The sequence below is a fragment of the Xenopus laevis genome, chromosome 3L (genome assembly GCF_017654675.1).
Source record: "Xenopus laevis strain J_2021 chromosome 3L, Xenopus_laevis_v10.1, whole genome shotgun sequence".
In the NCBI taxonomy this organism is placed as follows: domain Eukaryota; kingdom Metazoa; phylum Chordata; class Amphibia; order Anura; family Pipidae; genus Xenopus; species Xenopus laevis.
This window is the reverse complement of record NC_054375.1, coordinates 100,089,028-100,112,543: the sequence shown is the minus strand read 5'-3', so window position 1 is coordinate 100,112,543 and position 23,516 is coordinate 100,089,028. Positions and strand designations below refer to the sequence as shown.

Genomic DNA, 23,516 nt, shown 5'->3' with positions numbered 1-23,516 from the left:
TGCAGGGATTGACAGAATGGCGAGGCAGAGGAGGAGCGGTTGCTGAGTTATGAGTCTCGCAGCAGTGTTCATTATGGACTGGAGAGGTGACAGTCTCTGGAGGGGAAGGCCAGTTAAAAGAGTTACAGTAGTCTAGACGTGATATGAGTGAATAAGAATTTTGGCAGCATCTTGGGTGATAAATGATCGTATTTTAGGTGGAAGTGACATGAGTTAATAAGTGACTGGATATGAGGAGTGAATGACCGGGCAGAATCTAGGATAACCCCAAGGCACCGGGCCTGGGGAGAGGGGGTAATAGTGGAATTGTTAACTATGATGGATACTTCCGGGATGATACTGGTGTTAGTTGGAGGAAAGCGAACCATTTTAGTTTTAGAGAGGTTTAATTTAAGGTAGCGTTGCGATATCCAGGTAGAGATAGCGGACAGGCAGGAGGAGACGCGAGTTAGGAGTTCTGGGTTGAGGTCAGGAGATGAGAGATAGATCTGAGTATTGTCAGCATAAAGGTGGTAGTGGAAACCATACGAGTTGATTAATTTGCCGAGGGAGGAAGTATAGAGGGAGAATAGTAATGGTCCCAGGACAGAGCCTTGGGGAACTCCAATAGAAAGAGGTAGGGGAGAAGATGATACTCCATTGTAGGAGACACTGAAGGAACGATTGGTGATGTAAGAAGAGAACCAGGACAGGGCTGTGTCACGAAGGCCAAGCGAATGGAGGGACTGGAGGAGGAGAGGGTGATCTACAGTGTCAAATGCAGCTGAGAGATCAAGCAGTATTAGTAGTGAGTAGGGATGCACCGAATCCACTATTTTGGTTTAGGCCGAACCCCCAAATCCTTCGTGAAAGATTCAGCCGAATACCGAACCAAATCCAAACCCTAATTTGCATATGCAAATTAGGGGTTGAAAGGGGAAAATATTTTTTACTTCCTTGTTTTGTGACAGTCACGCGATTTCCCTCCCCGCCACTAATTTGCATATGCAAATTAGGATTCGGGTTCGGCCGGGCAGAAGGATTCGGCCGAATCCTTCTGAAAAAGGCTGAATCCTGGATTCGGTGCATCCCTAGTAGTGAGAAATGATTGTTGGCTTTAGCGGTTAAAAGGTCATTAGTTAGTCGAGTCAGGGCAGTTTCCGTGGAGTGTTGTAGCTAAAAACCAGATTGTAGAGGGTCCAGCAGGTTATTGTCAGAGAGGAATGAGGTTAGTCGGTTGTAGACTAGGCGCTCAAGTAGTTTAGAGATGAAAGGTAGCAGAGAGATCGGTCGGAGGTTGTCAAGATTGGAGGGATCAAGAGAGGGTTTTTTCAGAATGGGGGTGATGAGCATGTTTTAGTTGAGAAGGAAACAGTCCAGTTGAGAGTGAAAGATTAAATAGGTGAGTTAAGGCTTTGATTAGACAAGGATTGGTATTGCAGAGAAGTTTTGAGGGAATTGGATCAAGCAGGCAGGTGGTAAGGTGAGAAGAGGCCAAAAGCTTTGAGACTTCCTCATCAGTGACAGGGGTGAAGGAGCACAGGAGAGACTGAGGAGTGTGGAGGGAGGGTGGTGGAAGTCTAGGGGGGTTGAGTAGTGTAATGTCCCTTCTGATAGTGTCAATTTTGTTTTTGAAGTGCTCAGCAATATCTTGAGCAGAGACAGATGTGCATGGAGGGGGTGGAGAAGGGGAAAGGAGAGTGTTAAAGGTGGAGAAAAGTGCTGGTTTTTTAGAAAGGGAGTTATTGAGTAAAGTATGTTTGTTTGGTTTGGAAGAGGCTGGTGTTATAGGAGCGCAGGGCAGATTTGTAGCTCCAAAAGTCTGATTCTGAGCGGGATTTGCGCCAGCGACGCTCAAGTGCACGTGAATGTCTTTGGAGTGCTTTTGTATGAGCAGTATGCCAAGGTTGAAGTGGTTTGGGTCTAGAACGTTTAGTTTTTATAGGAGCAAGCTCATTTAGGGCACTGGTGAGAGTACTATAGTAGACAGAGGTAGCCACATTAGGACTAGATGGCTGAGATGGGTTTGATAATGTCACAGGAGGGGTGAAACTGCCTGGGGGATTGTTTCGCAGACAAGGTGATCCAGTGCTACTCCACCAATGAGGAACTATGGGAATGGTATGTATCATGCTAGTGCAGTAGGGAGAGGTCAAGGCAGCGCCGATTCTAATGAAGACGCTGCCTGAAGCGGCTCCTTAAATGCCGCCCCTCGCAGGAACACTAGTGCGGAGAGCGCAACTGCGCTCTCTCGCACTAGTAAAGCCGAATTTCCGGTTTCAAAACCGGAAATCCAGCTCTTTTAAGTGACAGGAGCGGCTTTTTTGCCTCCCCTGGAAACTTACCTGACGCTGCTGCCTGCGCTCGTTTCATTGGCGGAGCGCACCTGGGTCAAGGGATAGTTTTATCACAATGAGATCTAAGATCACCACAGAGAAATTGTCACTTTCTATTCAATCCTATGGGATTTTTAGAAACATTTATCAAAGGGGAAAAGTTGGAATTCACCAACTCACATTTTGATAATGTGAATTTTTTTTTTTTAAATCTAAATTTAAATATACTCAAAACTTGATTGATAGGTTATTTAAGAAAAATGTGAATGTCTAAAACTTGAACGAATATTACCAAATCAAATTTTTTTTCTCCAAAAAACCTCTCAGGAAAGGCTATTAACATCTCCAAATGGGTCACTGGACCTCTCCCATTGACTTGTATATGATCTTGGCAGGTTTTAGGTGGCACGTAGTCTGATTCAAATTATTCCCAGGGTTAGGGATTGCCGTCCTTCCTAAACTTTTCTGTTTTTTCCCTATTAATGACATTGGCATAAAGCACTATTTTTACCAGTCAGGCTGGTAAAATACTGGCCAGGTAGCAACCCTACACAGGGTAACGGTTTGATAAATCTTGAATTTCGAATAGAGTTTGGATAATTCGAATTTGTGAGTTTTGAAACTGTTCGTATTTACTATTCGACCCTGGATAAATCTGCCCCCTTATGTTGCAGGAGTCTCAAACAGGACAGGTCTGTGGATGAGTGCAAAGTGCAGTGCTACTATAGGCCGTATGGGGGTTCAAATCTTTATGGCCCAAAATATTACTGGGGGCTGCATTTCAGGAGGGTGTGACGTAGAACATCTATAACAATCAACTGAAAAAATGAAAAGTGTTCCTAATCACAATCATCCAAACATGATGGTCATCAAGGAAATACATCTAGGGTTGCCATCTTTGCCAGTGGCTAAACTCGGACAAAGTGGGTGGGGCAGGGATGTTGAGGTGGGCATGATGACATCAGAGATGATGCTGTGGAGTTATGATGTCAGGTTAGGGTTATTGCATCACTTACATGCAACTGGCTGGATTTCTGTCCAATTTTTATTAAATGGGACAGAAAGTTTTGAACAGAGATGTCCACGCCCTGGAAACTCTACATCTTTCTATTCTGCCTGATGATTAAGACCAATCCTTTAACTACAGGTATGGGATCTATTATACACAGTGTCGGACTGGCCCTGCGGGAAACCAGGAAAAAATCCAGTGGGCCCCAACTCTCTTGGGCCCCCGCCGGGCCAGACCCCTCTTCTGATATAGGAATGCTGAAAAATGCTTTCAGCTCCACGCATCGCCTTCTGCGCATGCACCGCTGTTCGCACATGTGCGCTGGGTGTGCATTCATGCGTGTGGCCCGATCGCCACCTTACAGTAGGGGGGCCAGAAGGGGCCCTGAATAGCGGTCCCGGTGGGCCCCCCAGTCGGACCCTGATTATACAGAAATCAGTTTTCCAGAAAGCTTTGAAAGCACAGCAATGCTCATTTAGAAAAAGGATTTTCTTATTTCTGTTTCTGAAATAACAATAAATGAACTGCACCTGATAACTAAACCATGTCAAGGTGAGTATCTTGGTATTGAATTGTTTTTTATATATTGGTCAGATTATTGTATTGGTTTCAGACAGAACAGAGAGTTGAGACCCGAACAGGCCTTAGAAAAACCAAACTGTTGGGCTCAAAACCAAACAGCGACGTTCCTGTTCAAGTTCAGCAATCAGCAAACTCTGGTGTCATAGGGGCTGCTCTGTATAAAGCTGCCGCAGCGACATACTCGCCTGGTTCAACTATTTATTAGCAGCAACGCAATATTAATTCCCACTCGGCGCCATGGATTTGTGGGACGGTGGCAGTACCCCTAAATCACCACTAGGCGCTTTACACAACGGTCACTCCCAAAACACGCTGGTGCCGCTGTTCTTGTTTTGTTCGACTACGTCACGTTCCCTCACGTCTCCGCTATCTCCGTGTGTTCCTGTCTCGCACATCCCGCTTCCGGCAGGTTTGGTGATGGCGGATGAAAGCAGTGATAGTCAGCGGCTTCCCCCGGAATTGGATGAGGAGGCCCCGGGAACTGACAGTGACACAGAAGGAGAGGATATCTTTACCGGAGCTGTGAGTTGTAGTGCAAGGGAAAGTGATTAGTTCCGTCTGTTGGGATTGGGCAGCGTTCTTGTGTCTGCACATTTGTATCTGTTCTGAAATTCAGGTTTGAATCTGTTAAATCCATATTATTCTGTCACAATTCGCCGGGAGCTCGGCACAATTTCCTTTTGTACTAAGACGCAAATAGAGCGGCTGATTTACAAAGAGAAACAATGTCACTGTCAAGTGTATCCCGTGCCTGTGGCGCCTTTTACTCAACTAGACGCGTTGTCAATTGGGAAACGATTTGTCGCTGAAGAAATATTTGCCTGAAGGCATTGTGGGAAATGTAGTCTTGGCTGGACCTGAACTGACTTCTGCTTCATAGTTTCAAGAGTCAGAATCAGCAGTGCACAGAGGGGGCTCAAAAATTCTGCTTTTAGTTGCGATTCCATTACAATCCATTGTCGCTTTAAATTACTGTATGATGTGAAGTTCATGCATTTTCTGTTAGTGGAAAAATGCTATTAAAATGGCTTTAATTTTGCATTTCCTTGAATACTGTGCTTTATAGCCTATGTTTTCACGTCTGTATGTGCCAGGGCTCTTCGACTAGCTGGTATAAACCATGATGATGTAAATACAGGTACAGCACTCACCTCCCCACTCACTAGGGATTCTTGCAGCCAGCTCATCTGTTATTTTGACCTTTTTATTTTTCTTAAAGGTATATCAACTTTTTAATATGCTACTGACTGCCCTGCAGAGTCTTCCTCATGGTTTATTTAAATATGCATTAGTCTTATCCAATGTGATGCTGCTATTTATGCTCTTTGCTTTGTCTATCAGCAATGTTTATGCTACAGTGCTGGAGGGATAAAAGAGCTCCATCTCAAGCCAAAACCACTTTCATTTCAAGGGCATGTAAAGGCAAAAAAATATTATCCCATTTTTACTTTCTTTAAGGAAAAAGAAACCGATCTCCAATATACTTTAATTAAAAGATGTGTACCGTTTTTATAAAGAACCTGACTGTATGCAGTGAAATTCTCCCTCCATTTGCTCTGGCTGCTGTGAATAGGAATTGTCAGACAGTCCCTAACTGCTTTGCAGGGAAACAATCCTACTTCTGAACATTACTTCCCAGCCCTGCAGAACTCAATCAGTTTTGTTTGTTTCACCGTAGAGCAGTCGGCAACTGTGTATAGATTTGTATTGGATTTTATTTTTTTCCTTTACATCTACTTTTTTTAACTGTTTCCAACTCCAGCTGCAGGAACAAAGATCATGGAGCCAGATTTAAACAGATAAATTGGGATACTATTTGGAGGATTATTTTGCTGCAGTCACTGGTTCTGCAGAGTTGGTGAAAGTTTGTATTAAACAATACAAAAACTATAAAATACATATTTACCATCTTAATCTTAGCTACCACAGGCAACAAATCTCCCAGAAATGCCACCCCTTCACTAACATTAGAACTGCCATAAGTAAATTACATTACTTGTGGTGATTTGGCTTAATTGTGGGAAATTGTGAAAGAAGGCATTTCCCTGTAATTTAAGCTCCCCATAGACGCGTCAATTCTTCTTGCCGAACGACCGATTTTAGGGAAGCCCTACCAATCCTTCGAAATTATCGTGCGGTTAGTGGTATTCGAACGATCGTACATCTTACGATTTTACGGCTGACATCTGTCAGGAAATTGATCGGCCAGGTCAAAAAATCTTTGTCGGTCCCAGTACAATCTATCTATATTTACAGGGCCAAGCAGGCAGCTCCCCTTTGTTTTCCTGGTAAATTGGTCTTTTTAGTTGATGGTAAATTCGTACGATCGTTCTGAGAAGATCTTGGTCTCACGATCAGGATCTGATCTTTTAAAAATCTCAACATCTATGGCCAGCTTAAGCCCCATTGCAAGTCATGGGTGAGGGAATGATTCTTATCAAATACAAGGCCTATGATAAGCAATACACTTTAATAGAATCAGTGACAGGACCAACCTGTGATTGGTTTTGCAACTTTCTCAAGTTATCTAGTTCAACCTTCTAGTATTTTAAAGTAAGCCGTGTTTCAAAATAGGTATATAAATCTGCATTATCCAGGGCTTTGTCATAACTAGTTGGAGCAACATAAAGCTACTTTAGCTGTTTCTGCTATAAACACATCACATCACATGTTGCTGACTGTGACTCTATACACAATTATATACACAAAGTCTTGGCTTAGAACTCTCTTCTGAATCATCAGCTTGTGATAGCATAGTGATGCCATAAACATTTGTGGGTTTTCAGATATTGCTCGAATTTAAACATTTCCTTTTGGATGATCAAAATGCTGGTACTGTATATGAAAATGCTGATACTGCTTATGATTAGTGAGCCTAAGTTGGGATGTTCATAATAATACTGTTTTGAATGTAATGTATCCATTTTTTAGGTGTGTGTTTGATAAACCCATAATTTTTTCCTTCTCTGCAGTAAAGTGTAAACATAATTGCAATTTTAGAGTGTGTGTGTGTAGGGGGGTTAAATTAGTTAATGTTTTTTCTGTATTACTTTTTTTTGCATACTTGAAACTCCACCACCAAAATAACAATTCTGTTTATAGCTGACTTAACAGCTGACTGCACAGAAAAAAAACCCCCAGAAGGATTGGCATTTGCAGTGTTTTATTTAGGAACTTACTTAGTTAAACAAATCACAGTATTCCACAAAAATGGTAATACAAAACATCCTGAATGTTTATTTCTGAAGGATATCTGTAAGGTGCCATCCCTCAACTTTTCTCATTGTGCTTGTAAATCTTCCCAATCACCTATTTAAAGTGTCAGGGGCTAGTGTCTTGTTTATGTCAATAATCGGGAATTATTACATGTAATTGCCTAAAGCTTACCATAGACGCAAAGATCCGATCGTATGAATCATCGTACTATCGGACTTCCCCATCTCCCGACCTGCCACTAACCATTCAGATCAAATAAAGTAGAAAAGAACAGATGAGCCGATGCTCTGCCCCTGACAGCAATCGTACCAAACTTATGTCCGACCAAAGTTAGTGACAGTCTTCCTCTGAAAATCCTACGATCGGAAATACATGCAGAGATAATATCGGCAGTCGACAGAAATCTTTTAACCTGTCTGATCGACCAAACGACCGATCTCCGCCGGATGAAAAATTATGGAACTCTCTACACACGGTCCAAAAATCATACGAATTTTTGATTCGTACGATCAGATCTTTGTGTCTATGGCCAGCTTTAAAGGCAAAGATCATTGTACAGTACTGCGTTTTTGCATTGATTGTGACAGTGATTTTTGAATTGTCCTATAATATCCCATTCTCAGGCTTACTGCAAGCCAGGAAGTATTTGAATAACACTGAAGTCTTATATATTGACACTAGGGGGCATAACTAACTCTCTCTCATTCATTTACCCTTGATGAGAGGATAAGGTTACACACCTTCTCTGATATGTTGTGTGTAGGCTTATGCTGAGCATCATATAAATAAACTTCACGTTTTTTTGTGTCTTAATGGTAGATTTGTTTTCTTTACTTAGGGGCTGAGCCCTGACAAAATTCTGCAAGATGAGACCATGGTGAAGTCTAGTACAGTAATTCTAATCAAATTGGTCAGCTGTCTGCTGATTTCATTAACAACATTGTTAGAGAGCAAAGCATTCAAAATGGGCCTGTTATGTTCTCATACCTTGCATGATTTTGGGGTGAGGGTAGGCCTGCCCCCATGTTTTAGTAGTAGAGCTTTTAGTCACAAGTTTATGATCAGCAAATGATTAATCCACCACAACTATGTCAAGGTAAACTCCATATTGTCTTCTTGACTATTGACCTCAGATTATATTTGCTGTAGGCTGTCACTTCCTTGCCTGATTGCATTATCTTGGCAAAATTGCCTTATAATCCTCTCCCCTTATAATTTATCCTCTCCCACTGATCTCTGATACCAACACCAGTAGACATATAACACATTAGACTACCATTAGAGGAAATTTTGGGGTGCTAAAACAGTGTGTAGCTGGCATATCTATGAAGGGGAGAAAGCGATAATCCGCTTCTTTCCACCCGGTATTACTGTAAGCCTAGGTTTCCTTGTCATTAGGATGATCATATCTAATTTTTTATTAGTGAGTATGCTTTTTTTCTTTTATCCCATAATAAAGGTGATGCATGGCCCCTTGTAGGCAAAGACTTTAAAGCTGCATTTTTGAGCAAATACTGGGTGAAAGAGAGCTCTTTTCATTTACAGAAGTTTCTGCCTTGGAGGTTTGGGAAGTTGTTATAGCCAGGCCATAACCTTAATTTTGTAACATTTGTTTACAAATTACTTTTTATGTAGACTAATCCTTAATTTCTAATAACCATGAAGGGCTGTGTGAACTTCACTGAAAAATAATATTGACATCTAGACTATAAAACCCATTTTAGCTCATTACTGAAGTTGCAAGCCATCTTTTACTTGGGTTTCATTGTGTAACTTTATTTTGTAATTGCTATGCATGCTGAAGCTAATGATTAATCAATACATGCCGTTAAGTATGTAGCAAATGGATTCTACTTGAGAAAGTTAATTACTTTTATGTACTTGGGATTTTGCTTGTTTATCTGCATCCAGAAGTTTGCACAGTCACTCACACAAAATAACATTGACTTCCAACCCTTTGCAATCTATCAGATACCTGGTACAAACAAGAAATGTTACACAGGCCATAGACGCAAAGATCTCATCGTACGAATCAAGGATTTGTACGATTTTCGGAACGTGTATTAGAAAGGTTAGAAAATTTCAGTCGGCTGCCGATAATATCTCTGCGTGTATTGCCAATCGTATGATTTTCAGTGGGAGACTGTCACTAGCTTTGTCTATCATACGATTGCTGTCAGGGGCAGAACATCGGCTGATCTGTTCTTTAACTACTTTCTTGGTCGGAATGTTAAGACTGTGATCTGAATGGTTAGTGGCAGGTTGGGAGATGGGAAAGTCCGATCGTACATTGATTCATACGATCAGATCTTTGCGTCTGTGGCCAGCTTTAGTCTTCGTTTAATGAAGTTAAGAAATGCAAAATGATTATTGGTGTGAATTGTGTATAGTACACAGCATATACAGTATACAGTACAGTCGGGGGCCCCCATACACGGGCCAATAAGCTGCCGACTCGGTCTGTCGGCAGCTTTTATCGGCCCGTGTATGGCCAACTTTAGAGTCTCTGCAGCAATGCAACTGCAACAAAGATTTCTACACACTGTTCAATTTAGGCTGCATAAATAAATTATGGACTGAATCATATAAATTAATGAATGTAACTAGGTATAGCATAAAGAAACCTGTATCTTTCATATATGTAAACATAAATGATGTGACCACCTTTATTGGTTGCACCTAAGCGTGTTCACTTTGATATTTTCCTGTGCTTCAGCTAATATAATGGTTGATCCTGGAAACAGTTGCCTATATCCTGTGTGGTGGCTGTATTTCATAACTGGGAAGTATTTCAAAGTTTCCTACAATTTCTCAAAGACTGTTTACTTTGTTTCTCTCTTAGCAGTCAGAGGTGACTGCTCCAAAGACAAATAAAGAGCCTGTGCCAGACCAGACTTCAAGAGAGAGAGAGAATGGCCTCTTTCTGGATGACGATGACCAAGATTTGTTTGCAGGTAAAAATAGTAAATATCTTGCTAAAGGGAATTTGTGGAACTGATGTTTTGAGACATGGATTATGTGGTAATAGTGGCAAAGTTTTCCCAAGTCTATAGCAACCAATCAGGGGTTAGCATTTAATGATGTGGTGCAGTCATTTAATTTAAACATCCCGTTGGTTACTGGTGATTACTAGGAAAACATTGTCCATTTTTCCCCCTCATGTTACATTGTTGTTTTGTGGTCCCACCTATATATTATGCATAATACATTTCCCTGATTTTAAATTTTCCTGGATTTTACACCATTTTTTTGTCTCCATAAAAACTTAAAATTGGGGTTCTACTGTATACACCAAAGTCCTTAAGCGCCACTCTAATCACTACAAAGAGAAAGAAAGTGGAAGCACTCCAGGCTACCAAGAAAAAAACATTACGTTTAAATACAATGGAAGTACAACTGATTTATCCTATTAATCAATGCACATTCCCTGGTCCCCTGTCTCACAATAAATTCAATATATATGCAAGTGCATGTGTGTATAAAGACCAGGGTTTTTAGTTACAAAGTTATGATAATAAAATTGGTAAGCCACCTTACCACGCCACTCTAATCAAATGTCTATCTTGCTCATTCAATTGTGGCTTGGAATAAACAATTCCTGGACCAGCACTTCCCTTTGTGATGTGAAGTCTCTTTTTATTATTTTACACACATAATACAGAACTTATTAGGAAATGTTGGAGTTCTGTATTGTGTATAATATATCCCATAAGACAGTTTGATTACTCTGATACCGGTTACAAAGTTGGTTTAGAATAATTGTTTTTTTTCTTTTTTACAGAGTCCACTGTCAAGCTGTCAGTGGATAATTCTCATAACATCCAAAAAGAGGAGCCTCCAAAAGTGTCACTAACCACCCCCATGCTTATTGATGCAGCTAGCGCCTCCACCAAGCCCAAGCAAAAGAGCTATGAAGAGGTGATATAGAGTGACAATATTTCAAGGGCATAATTTATATTTGTCAAGGTTCCTGTTCAGAGTCACACTGTGTAGCTGACTGCATTGGCTCATTTATTGTGGCAATGTATTATTACACTAAAAAGCATAAAGATAGTTGACAAATGTACCTGAAACATTTTTTTGAAAATACATAAATTGTGAATAAACTTTTGTCATTCTTGTGCTTGCAAGGGGAAGTGTAATACAGGTGGTTAAGCTTCTCTCAATTGCCTTACACTTTGTATGAGTTTTTAGCTCTCTTATAGGAGAGTGTTCAGAGTACCCAGTGTATACATCACTGCATGATGTTGAGCCTTTAACAGAAATAATTAAGTCTAGTGACTAAATTGTCACTGGATTTTATAGCTCCTTGGGCAGGGGACAAAATGCTCCAAATTGAACATCAATAAAATAAAAATAATTCGAAAATAATTTCAGTGTTCCACTTTCAATAAATTAATTTGAGCTACAATATACAATATAGATATATCTCCGTTCATTTTATATCCCCAGATTTCAAGTTTTCCTTCATTTTGCACATAGACGTGTTTTGCCAAGAGGGCCAATTTATCCGAATTTCTCTCAAATTTCCTTCTGTCAAGATACAAATTTTAAATTAGGCATGTACCAAATCCACTATTTTGGGATTTGGCCAAATTAAAATTCTGCTGAAAAAGCCAGAATCCCAAACCGAATCCTGGATTTAGTGCATCCTTACTTTAAATGTAAAAAAATTCTTTAACAATAACGGATTCTTTAACAATATTGTTAACAATACTAGATTTAGTCCTCAAGCAGAGAACGATCTGTTTATTTATGATATGATTTGTTGAATGGTGGAATCAATTTCCTGTGCCAAAAAAGGTAGAATTTTGGTTTAGTCAGCATACAGCCATCGGGAGAGTAGCTAGAAAATTATAAACCTCTATATAAAATTCCGAGTTACTCTTTTTTTTTTTATGCTGTTACTTTTTTTATGCTGCTAGTGTTGAGATACTTTATTTGTTTAAAAGTATGTTTAAAGTATGCTGAAATATATAGAGAGACAAATGTATTAAGAATTTCATATTACTTTTTTTTCATGGAATGGACTCTATTTTTATTTTTTCATCTAGCTGGAAGAGGAAGAGCAAGAGGACCAGTTTGACGTGAAGATCAGTGTCACAGACCCAGAGAAAATTGGTGTGTGTGGCTCTCTTCTGCATTTTCTAATCTGTTCTTTGTCATTAGATTAACTAATTATAATTATGTTGGCTTTGAAAAAACCAACATCTTGATCTACTAGTTTGCACTGTTATTACCTCAAGCATTCTCTCCTGGGGTTTTGTGTGGGTTGCAAATAAAACTATACTAAGTTTATCACATATAAATGAGGGCAACAGCTGCCAATCTGCCTCCTCGAGTGCTTTTAATCTCTGAACGGAACTTTTTGCAAAAAGAAGATAAGTGGTGCTTTAAGTCATGTGGCTTTGTATACTTGTTTTATTTAACTGTAATTTCAGCCCCATATTATACAGGAACGCTTTCAGCACCTTGGTCTTAGTTGTGAGAGTTGCAGTGATCAAACATGAAATATGAACATGAATTTGCTTTACACTTATGTCAATAGGCATGTATCATTCTGGTATTGTGACTTCTGAGAATAGAATACCCTTATGCTACCGCACAAATCTGCATTTCAGCCACATCATTATTATAGCAGATAGCTATTAGCATATCCATAGTTTATCGCTAAGTTTGACCTTATTCCTCATGCCATAATTGTTGTGGTACAAGACTTGGTAGTTACTGACAAATAGAAGATGGGTATAATAAGAGTAGTGTTTGCTAACATTTCCTGATATTTTACACGTTATGCCAATATAAAAGGATTTAATGGAGCACTTATAACATCAAAAGAAGAGTACTACATTAGTCTAACAGCATAGCTGAAATAAAACGTTTGGATTCGGTATTTAAAAGGGAAATATGTGTGAACTTCCTATATTGTGTACCCTTCTAAGCACTTTAGTTCAGCACTTTACACAATATCCACTTCTGTGGTATTTTTAAAAATGATATAAAACTGTCATTGGTAATAGAAAATAATTAGTTTATAAGGGGTATCTGATTTAATATGTCTTATTTTTTTAAACAGGTGATGGTATGAATGCATATGTAGTCTACCAAGTTACAACTCAGGTAAGAAGCAGGAAGTGGCAGTTTGTTTTTTTTTTGTTTTTTTTTAAAATAATTTATGAGGTAGCGTCAAAGAAACAGTCTTTCAATTGGGGTTGTTCACCTTCTGTACACTTGTTTGAGTTTAGTCGTTTTCAGACAATACATGACAAATAACTTTTTTTTTTTCACTTGCTTTCTTTTCTTTATTGTTGTCTGTTTCTCTAAACTTGAAGTTTAAACCTTAACGCTCCTTTCTCTGCTGTTTCATACTAACATTTTTGTAATCCATGTGCAGTCTCTCAACTGTTACTATTTGCTACATTAGTTAATACTTTTTTCAGCAGCATCTGTGGAATGATAGCAAATCTATACAGGAAACTGGTGTTAAGATATGTATAAAGTAATCAAATTAGAACAGTTTATAGAGTTTGGGTCCCCACACTGAGAGAGCTGCTCCAGGCAGACATGAGAAGGGGAAAATATAGTCTATACCAAGCTACAGGTGCAAGACAGACAAAAGCATTGGCCAGTGGTATTTAATGTGGACAGAGTCAGGATTAGCACTGAGACAGCATTGCTTTAAAAGCCAATGTGTGCATACATATTGCCAACTTTTAAAGGAGGAAATAAAGGTGTATGTTGTATAAATGCATTGTATTAGGCAGTGTTTTGAGCAAATAGTCGGATGTAAAACTGTACTAGTAACCCCTGCCCTGCTAGGTGCTTTTGAGCTGGTGCAGTGCACCTATGGTGCTGATAGTTGAGTACTGACTACCACACATTTTGTCTTTGTCAGGGAAGTAATTAAGGAAAACTAAATTGTCTAAATTACAAGGTACCCCATATACTACTACCGTATTTATTTTTTCAAATACATTTTTATTTGACTTTTTTTTTGTCTGTTAATTATTATGGATTGTCTTTTATTACAGACCAATTTATTAATGTTTAAGAGCAAGCACTTCACTGTGAAAAGACGGTTCAGTGACTTCCTGGGCCTGTATGAGAAACTCTCGGAAAAGCACTCACAGAATGGATTTATTGTAGCACCACCTCCAGAGAAGAGCCTTATAGGTCATTCCTTTATAATATTCATATCCACATAATCATTAATTCTATGGTGGCAGTACATGTCCAGACCAGTTTTTTGGGAGTTTGTTTACGTGTTCCCAAAATAACTAAGTATACATGCAAAGCATTTCAGCATCTGTAACTGTGCATCACCACCTAGACCAGGGATCCCCAACCTTTTTTTACCCGTGACGTGAGCCACATTCAAATTTAAAAAGATTTGGGAGCAACACAAACATGAAAAAAGTCCATGGGATGCCAAATAAGGGCTGTGATTGGCTATTTGGTAACCCCTATGTGGACTGGAAGACTATAGGAGGGTCTGTTAGGCAGTTCACCGTATTTTTATGCAACCATAACTTACCTCCAAGTCAAGAATTCAAAAATAAGCACCTGTTTTGAGGCTACTGAGAGCACATCCAAGGAGTCAGAGAGTAACATGTTGCTCACGGGCCACTGGTTGGGGATCACTGACCTAGACAATTAGATGGTAGAACTTTTGTTATAATTAAAGTTTACAGGATATCAGTATAATAACATCTCATGATCTACATTGACCATATTTAATTACATGACTTCCAACATAGGTGGCCGTTGAAAATGGGACATAACCAATACTCCCCTGTTGTGCCCAGTTACATATGGACAACACGTATTTTTTGGCAGCAACAGCTCTGTTCTCTGAAACCTTGGCCCCCTATTAATCACAACCTAAGAAAATCATTGCATTCTTAATGTTATTTTAGAGGTCCCTAGTTTCACAAATCCCATTAAGTGATTCTGACAGGTTTGTAATGTATAAGGGCTATATCCAGGAACTGATCTCCTGGGACGGTACACTGTTTTGTCAAAATTCCTGCATTTTTCAACCTTGATAGTACTTATTTTTGTCAAAATTGCTGCATTTTTGGAGCTACAGCAGCCTAAAGATACATTTACGGCTCCTTATAGAGCTATTAAGTAGTTGAGTTATCGGACAGCCACAAAAATACAGGTGCTCACTGAGGGATAGGTTCTGTGTTTTTGGGCTTCTCTAGCTCCAAAAACAAGCACCATACCATTAGCTCTTTTTGTTAAAGGACCAGTAACATCAAAAAGGTAATAAATATATAATGCAGTGTTGCCGTCACTAGTAAAACTGCTGTGTTTGCTTCAGGGACACTACTATTGTTTATATAAATAAACTGCGCTGTAACAATGGGGGCAGCTATTCAAAGGAGAAAAGGCTCAAGTTACACAGCAGATAAGCTCTGTCAAACAAAATGTTATCTGTTATCCACTATTTATCCTGTGCCATATAGCCTTTTTTAAATTTCCCCCATTGTCACTTAGCAGCTTGTTTATATGAACTATAGTGGTGTTTTCTGAAGCAAACACACCAGTTTTACCAGTGCAGGGCAACACTGCATGATATTTTCATTACCTTCAAAACACTCATTTTATGGTGTTATTGTTCCTTTAAGTGAACTAAATTTCAAATATTGTGTTTCTGTTTCAGGTATGACCAAATTAAAAGTGGGCAAAGAGGACTCGTCTTCAACAGAGTTTCTGGAGAGGAGAAGAGCATCTTTAGAAAGGTATCAGATTTTATCATTCCTGAATTTCTGTGCATATGTCATGTAATTCTCTGAAGACATTAGGGTGAATGTAAAGGGGCAGCATACACTTAACCTTGCTAAAAATAGGCACAATAAATAGGAGTCGAAAGCACATTGTGCTTATTGATTATTTTTTAATCCATATTCTCTTATTTTTTGCTATTATAAAGCACTAGTGACAGTTGAGCTATTTTCCCTGACTCAACTCAATTTTCCTTTAGGCTAAGGCTACACAGGTCCGGAATATCAGCCTGCTGAAATCTGCAGGCTGATTTCAGCCCCTGCCGCAGGCAGTAGCCAACTTCTCCCTTCGCATCCGGAGCCATTGTCCATTCCAGCATGGGCAAACTCGGCAGATTTCTGTGCAAAACACAAAGTCTCGTGTTTTTTCACCGAAATCCAGAGACTTTGTTCATCCAGGAGCCAACACAATGGTTCTGGACACAACAGGAGGAGGAGGCTACTGCTTGCGGTAGGGTCTGAAATTGGCCTTCAGATTTCAACAGGCTGATTTTGGCCCTGTGTGGCCCTAGCCTTATAAACTGATCAGCACTGCATCTACCTTTAAACAAACAAACTTCTCAATTATCTAAGAAGTACCCTTTGTGCGACTCTCGGTGGACTGGTAATTAGTCAATCAGAGAAGGAAAGCATACATTAATTTCTCGATTCATTTATTTTTAATTTATTTATTTATTAAGTGCATTAAACATACTTTTAGTAGAACTATATTTTGTGTCCTGTGTGGACACCCAGGTTTTTTTTTTCTTATTTGTGGGTAGCTGATGTTGGGGGTGGGTTAGTATTTCAATATGAGCAATGACATGAAGGGAGCTGGGGAGGGCTGGCAAAGGACGAAAAAACAACTGACTTGTACAGAACATGACAGCTTGCACTAAACACTTTAAATCTAAATAAGAGACCTCTGTGTAGAAGAACGTGTCTTGGCATATGAAAACTATTCATCATATTTTTGTCTCTTAGGTACCTCCAAAGAATAGTAAGTCATCCTACACTCCTTCAGGACCCTGATGTGAGGGAGTTTTTGGAGAAGGATGAGGTAAAACGCAAATGAACTTAGCAAAAGAATTTCCAGGTGCATCTTGTGATCAGCACTATGTAATGCAATCTGTTCCAATGTCCACATTATCGAAAAGTCCTATGAATAATATGTCCTCCAATTACTACCACTGTCTGAACTGTTTTGTGTATTTATGCATGTAACTTATATAGATAAATTCTTTTAAAAATACTTGTCAAATGGAAAGGCCTGATGATCCTTTAATTTTCTTATAATTTATAGCTTTTATTCCTCAATTTTTTTTGCTGGTTATGCACAAACATTTCAAAGGGGCAACGCTTGTCCTAGCCCAATTACCATATAAACGCATCAATATTTATCTTTTATTGATGTAGTACAGAGCAACAAAAGCTTGTTTTAAACCTTTATGTTTAACTCTACAAGTACAGGACTCTATCTATTACAGTTTGCTATTCTAATTAAAACTTACATCACCTCCATACCAATAGTCCTTCCTGGTCTGGCTAGCTACTGCCACTACCTTGCCCACCATAAATCCTACTATGTGGGATAAATATATAAACATTAAAGTCATAGTTGCTGCAGAATTGTTGTTAAAAGGCCAATATCCCCCCCCCCCCCGCAAAAAAAAAACTTTTCTTGTCTTGATAGAAACAGGTTTTAATCCTCCCGGTGTGTTCAGTGGCATTAATTCCAATTGATCTCTGGTTATCAGCAATTAAAGTGATATTGAAATGCTGCATTTAATTACTTTCATAAAATACCTTTTGGGGTTTGGTTTGCTTGTTTTTAAAAATCTCTGTAAACAGTTATAAAACCTTTATGTGACAGGCCGGACACTAAAGTACCATCTTTCCAGAGCCATAAATTATACATTTCTGGGTATTTTTTGTTGTTGCTGGAAACATTCAGCACAGCAAAATAAAAAAAAATACATCAAATTTTAAGGGTTAAGCTTAGTACAGATCTTACGCTGTTAACTAAGGTAACTTTTTATAATTCTGATATGTTTTTGGAGTTTACACGTCCGTTTAAAGAAACAATCCACATTATCTTTTTGTCCAAATCTGCAACTCAAAATTATCTTCAATTTTATTTGAAATCACAACTTTGCGTTCTCTGTGCTTCTTTATATAAAGTGATAATATGGACAGCCTGAAGTCATCTTCCCTTATTAATTTAGCTGTCCTTCTCTGCACAAAATAGCTCTATCCTGTTCTTTTTGTAAAATAGGCAGAAAAACAGCACTGCATATTCAAGATTACAACTCTATAATTTAATCCTATGGAATTTCATAGGACTACGGCAGTATCACTTTAAATGGAAACTATTGTTATTATAGAAATTTACCTTAATGTCGTGGGTGCATAACATTTTTATTAAAACATGTATTTTAATTTTATATATAGTTTTTGCAATATATTATTGTGCTTTCTCAACCTTACATTTTTTTCCAAACTCAGAGCAACTCATCAATGCTATTTGTTAGCAGTGCACTGCAATTTTCGGGCTTACTTGCAATCAGCCAGTTAGAGCATCTTAAATCTCTCGTTCACATGCACCATCAGAGTTTTGGTTGCAGCCAGAAAAACAGTTAGTTTGAAGAACTGTAAGAATAAAAACAATAAAAGCAGTTTGAGAATATCTTCCTGTTAGTGGATTTTTATTTGGTCGATTCAGGCGCTGATATATGCGTCATATTTATATATATATATATATATATATATATATATATATATATATATATATATATATATATATATATATATATATATATATATATATATATATATATATATTTATTTATTTCGGTCCCCTCTGGATATTTAAAAATATAGAAGTTTGATTTGTTTCACCAAAACTCCCAGTGTACCTGGTCTTTTTGAATGCTACATACATGATTTTGCCGTGCACCTGGGTAGAACTGGAGCACTCATGTAGAAACAACAACCGCCTGGGTGCTGGTTATATATTTATGTAAACCAACCTGCACAAACCACACTCACAGGACTTGTTAGATGCAAAGCAAAAAATAATTTATTTCAGCTCTTACACTCGAGCCTTCTTCAGGAGGTGTGCACAGTGCAAATAACTATCATATGATTGACAAAATATGATTATTTGCACTGTGCAAATAGCACAGCAGTTCTTTACAGAGATTATAAATCAATCACATCAGTACGTACAGTGAAACTACCAAGGTCTTTAGCAAATCACGCACTGTAGGGCAAATTCTGTCAGGAGTCAATAACTTGACTGTATGTTTTTTAGGTGTGTGACTTTAATCAGTAAGGATTATATTGGTGTACAATAAAAGGCAGGCTGTTTTTTACTGTGTTTGCTGTACATCTTTGTGTTTCTCTACTAAATTCTGTCTATTTTGCAGCTTCCACGTGCAGTCAGCACCCAAACTCTAAGTGGAGCAGGATTTCTCAAGATGTTCAACAGAGCCACTGATGCAGTCAATAAAATGACAATTAAAATGAATGAATCAGATGTTGTGAGTATCTATTTGGGAGTTCTATTTTATTTACACTGGTGAGTCTAATACTGTACACAGTGATGGCTTATGTTAAATGTCTGCTTAACATAAGTCCAGTCTACAGATACGAATTGTGTTCTGCCTATTGTTTTAATTTGAATATATCTGTTTTCATTTTGCTAAATGAGAAAACATGACTTTCTTACATTAGCACTCCCTTTTGCTGTGTATGTAGCATGATATTAGCTCCACTTCCCTTTGTGAGCAAATACTTTTTTGGGAATGTGAATATGTGTTATCCCTTCATGCACTGGTAGGGAGAATGGATGAACGTTTGAACCGTGGCATGACAAGACTGAGCTGGGCCATCAAGTAAAAAGAAAAAAAATAGGACCCCTCCACCTGGTCTGATAAGTAATTTTTCCCTCTCAGCCAAACTGTCTTGTGTGTACAAATATTGAGGTCAGCACACACAACAAACTGTAAAATGCACAACAAAATTTGGGTGAAAGCACATTCCACACACAGCCCCATATATAATAAAAGGCACTAAGTTTGCCCAGGTGCAGTAACCCATAGCAACCATTAAGATCTGTTGATTGGTTGATATGGGTTACAGCGCCTGGGCAAACTTAGTGCCTTTTATTCCATAACCCCAAATTTTTGTACACTTGGATGTTGCTCCCAGTGGCCTCAAAGTAGACACTTACTTCCTCATGACCCATGTCATGCATTTACCAGTGGGTTAAACCCTCCCTCCTGGCCAATGGACAGGACCTCCCCCAAGTAAGTGACAGCCCCCCCTCTAGTCACTGTCCGTTGTAAATATTGCTGATTAAAGCGTGTTATGATTCACTGAATTTTGTCTGGCGTCCCAGCCTGGTTAGCTTCGGTAATTCCCATTGGTGAATGTATGCCCTGAGTGAAGAGGGAAACATAATTTCTGTTTCCTGGTCACCTTCCATGGCAGCAGCATTCACCAGGGAATTCCCACTCCAAGTGGACAAGCTTTGACAGTGAGTAGAGTAGGGGCTGTTACTTTTAACTTGCTTAGGGGCAGTAAGTAAAAACAGTCTCCTGCTTTTGAATCCCAGGCTTAGTGGCAACATTTGGTTGCATAAAAACCAGTTGTACTGCCAAACACAGCCTTCTTTCAACTACCAGTCCACATAAGGGCTACCAAATGGTCAACTACAGTCCTTATTTGGCATCCTCCAGGACTTTTTCATGATTGTGTTGTTTTCCCCAACTCTTTTTATATTTGAATATGGCTCTAGGGTAAAAAAAAAATGATTGGGCCCCCTGGATCTATGTTCAACGGAATACTTTCATTGCAACTTATTATGGTGGGAATATAGTAATCATATGGCATGTGATCCCAATCAAAGAACAATTGTGCTTGACTAATCTTTGCACCAGAATCTTTGCGTTTTCTCAATTAAAAAAAATGTCCATATATAGATTTTATCAAAGTGCATACGATAAATACAACTAAATGATAATGTGTTCTGCCTGTTCTTTCAATTAAAAATATTTTTCTATTATATTTTAGTACACTTCACCCAACTGCAGACTTGTCAGGCTTTAAGCATCTTATCATACAGTAGGCTAATCTGAACCAGCATTTTGTTTTACCTTTAACTACTCCTCAAACAGTGATCTAGTAGAACCAAGAAGTTGGAAAGTGAAAGTCCACTGAGTCCACTATATTGGGATTCGGCTGAATTTAAATCTTTCATGAAGGATTAATCTGAACCTGAATAATGATTTGCATAAGATAGCAACTTTTTCATATGAAGAAATTCAAATGACTTTAAGACTTTAGTTCGTCCAGGCACTTGGTTTCAGTGCATCACTAAACCAAAGATATATGAAAGCATAGTTGAACAGCGTGCTTCAGGTATTACCATAATTTCAGCAAGGGATTGCGAGAAGCCAAAATGACAAAATTACGCTTCCATTTATTCTATATTAGATTTACTTCATTGCAATGATAATCCCTCTGTAATAAATTATTTCTTAGTCAGGAAGCAATATTTTTTTTAATGCAGAATAATATTGTTCCCTATTTGATTACAATTTAATCGTCAATGTAGTGTGAGCTTCTATTGTAATCTGTCTTTATGTGTGCATCTTTGAAGTGGAAAGAGAAACAATCTGTAGCCAAAAAGAACAAAAATATATAGTTCAAGTACAGTAATGCAAATACAAGCTTTCATAAGAAGAATCTGCCATATTAAATTGTGCTTTGCATTTACTACTGTATTTATTACTGTAGCACACTTCTAAGTAAATAATCGCTTCTTCTGTTTGACTGTTTAGTGGTTTGAAGACAAATTCCAGGAGGTGGAAAGTGAGGAACAACACCTCCGAAAGCTGCACACAGTGGTGGAAACATTAGTGAATCACAGGAAAGGTAAAGCTAGCATTCAGGACAAAAAAATGCACCAATACTTATGTTGCACCTTAGTTTTTTTCCTATATCTATGACGGCTTTAAAGCTCAACAATCTCAAAAAAACGAAGCAGTTTTTCTCAATCTATTTTTCAATTTCACTTATATGTTAGAAAGATAAGCATGTTTTTTACTGATCACCATGAAAATGTGACTGATATTGGGGGAATATTTGAGGATGTACACAACATGCTTTTATAGCATATAGATATTTTAGAGGATATGTATCAAGCAGCACCAACGTTTAAAATGTTTACTTATCCCTGCTGCATTGCATATAAAAATATAGTTTTTTGCAGGTGTAAGTAACACTTGTGTAGATGCTTGCAATTGATTGGGATAGTGGGAAAGTAAAAGGGGTTATTCACCTTCCAGACACTGTTTTCAATGTCATTGTTTTCAAGTACAGGTATTGGATTTGTTATCCAGAAAACCATTATCCAGAGAGATCCAAATCACGGAAAGGCTGTCTCCCATAGACTCTTATTTTCTCCAGAAAATCCGCATTTTTAATTTTTTTTCGCTGTAATAATAAAACAGTGGCTTGTACTTGATCCAAACTAAGATACAATTAATCTTTATTGGATTCTAGTACAATTTAGGTATGAAGATCCAAATTATGGAAAGTTCCGTTATCTGGAAAATCCCAGGTCCTGAGAATTCTGGATAACAGGTCCCATACCTGTAGTACAGCAGAAATAATGACTTATTTCATTGACATTCGTTTTCTAAGATTGAAGTTTGTCATTAATTTTCAACTTTTGATGTATCAAAGGAACAGCGCAGTAAGGGGTTCATAATGGGAAGTCTGGCAGCCAAAAACGACTGCTCCATGAGGCTACAATGTTATTGTTACTTTTTATGACTTCTATTTCTATTCAGATGCCCTCCTATTCATATCTCAATCTCTCTTTCAAACCACAATTGGAGAACTGCTGAACCAAAATCTAAAGAATTCAAAACATAAAAAATAAAGGCCAATGGTAGATTGTCTGAGTATCACTGTCTTCGTCTCAATAAAAGCTCATTTAAAGGAGAACTATCTACTTTAATAAAACTCATGAAGGCTATATTTAAAGTCAAATAATACAACTGATATATTGGTTGCAGAGTTTCCTCTGATGCTGCTGAGAAATGTATCAACTACTATATCAAATTGTAACAGTGAAGCAAATGAATGTTTAGATCTCTGAACTGAATTTCTCAATTGCAAAAAGTCATTACTGAACTAGCTGAACTGGAAAAATGTATGGAAGGAGAACAACCCCTTTAAGAAACCTTGGCTGAGGAAAGTAAAAGCATTAGTGTTCTAAAGTAAATATATGTATGAAATAGTATTTAATTATGTTAGGTTGCAAAATGATTGCCTCCATTTAAAGGGCAACTAAAGTCTAAAATAGAATAATGTTAGAAATGCTGTATTATGTATACTAAATATAAACATGAACTTACTGCACCAGCAGCCTAATAAGACAAATGATTTATGCTTTCAAAGTTGGCGCAGGGGGCTGTCATCTTGTAACTTTGTTAGACATTTCTGCAATATCAAAACTCGCACATGCTCAGTGTGGTCTGGGCTTCAGTTGGGAGGTTAAGCTTAGGGATCGTCACAAATTATCAAAACAGCACAAGTCAAATAATATCTGCC

General features: G+C 38.3%; 1 protein-coding gene across 1 annotated transcript in view; it reads left to right on the top strand.

Moving 5' to 3' along the window:
- Positions 1-4,301: 4,301 nt before the first annotated feature.
- Positions 4,302-23,516, top strand: part of snx1.L (sorting nexin 1 L homeolog) — a 28,164-nt gene continuing 8,949 nt past the window's right edge. Inside the window, 10 exon segments of the mRNA NM_001091365.1 lie at positions 4,302-4,428; positions 9,965-10,076; positions 10,904-11,040; positions 12,177-12,243; positions 13,199-13,242; positions 14,154-14,295; positions 15,791-15,869; positions 16,875-16,950; positions 19,319-19,432; positions 21,737-21,830. Of these exon segments, the coding sequence (NP_001084834.1) occupies positions 4,324-4,428; positions 9,965-10,076; positions 10,904-11,040; positions 12,177-12,243; positions 13,199-13,242; positions 14,154-14,295; positions 15,791-15,869; positions 16,875-16,950; positions 19,319-19,432; positions 21,737-21,830 (970 nt within the window). The 5' untranslated portion in view covers positions 4,302-4,323.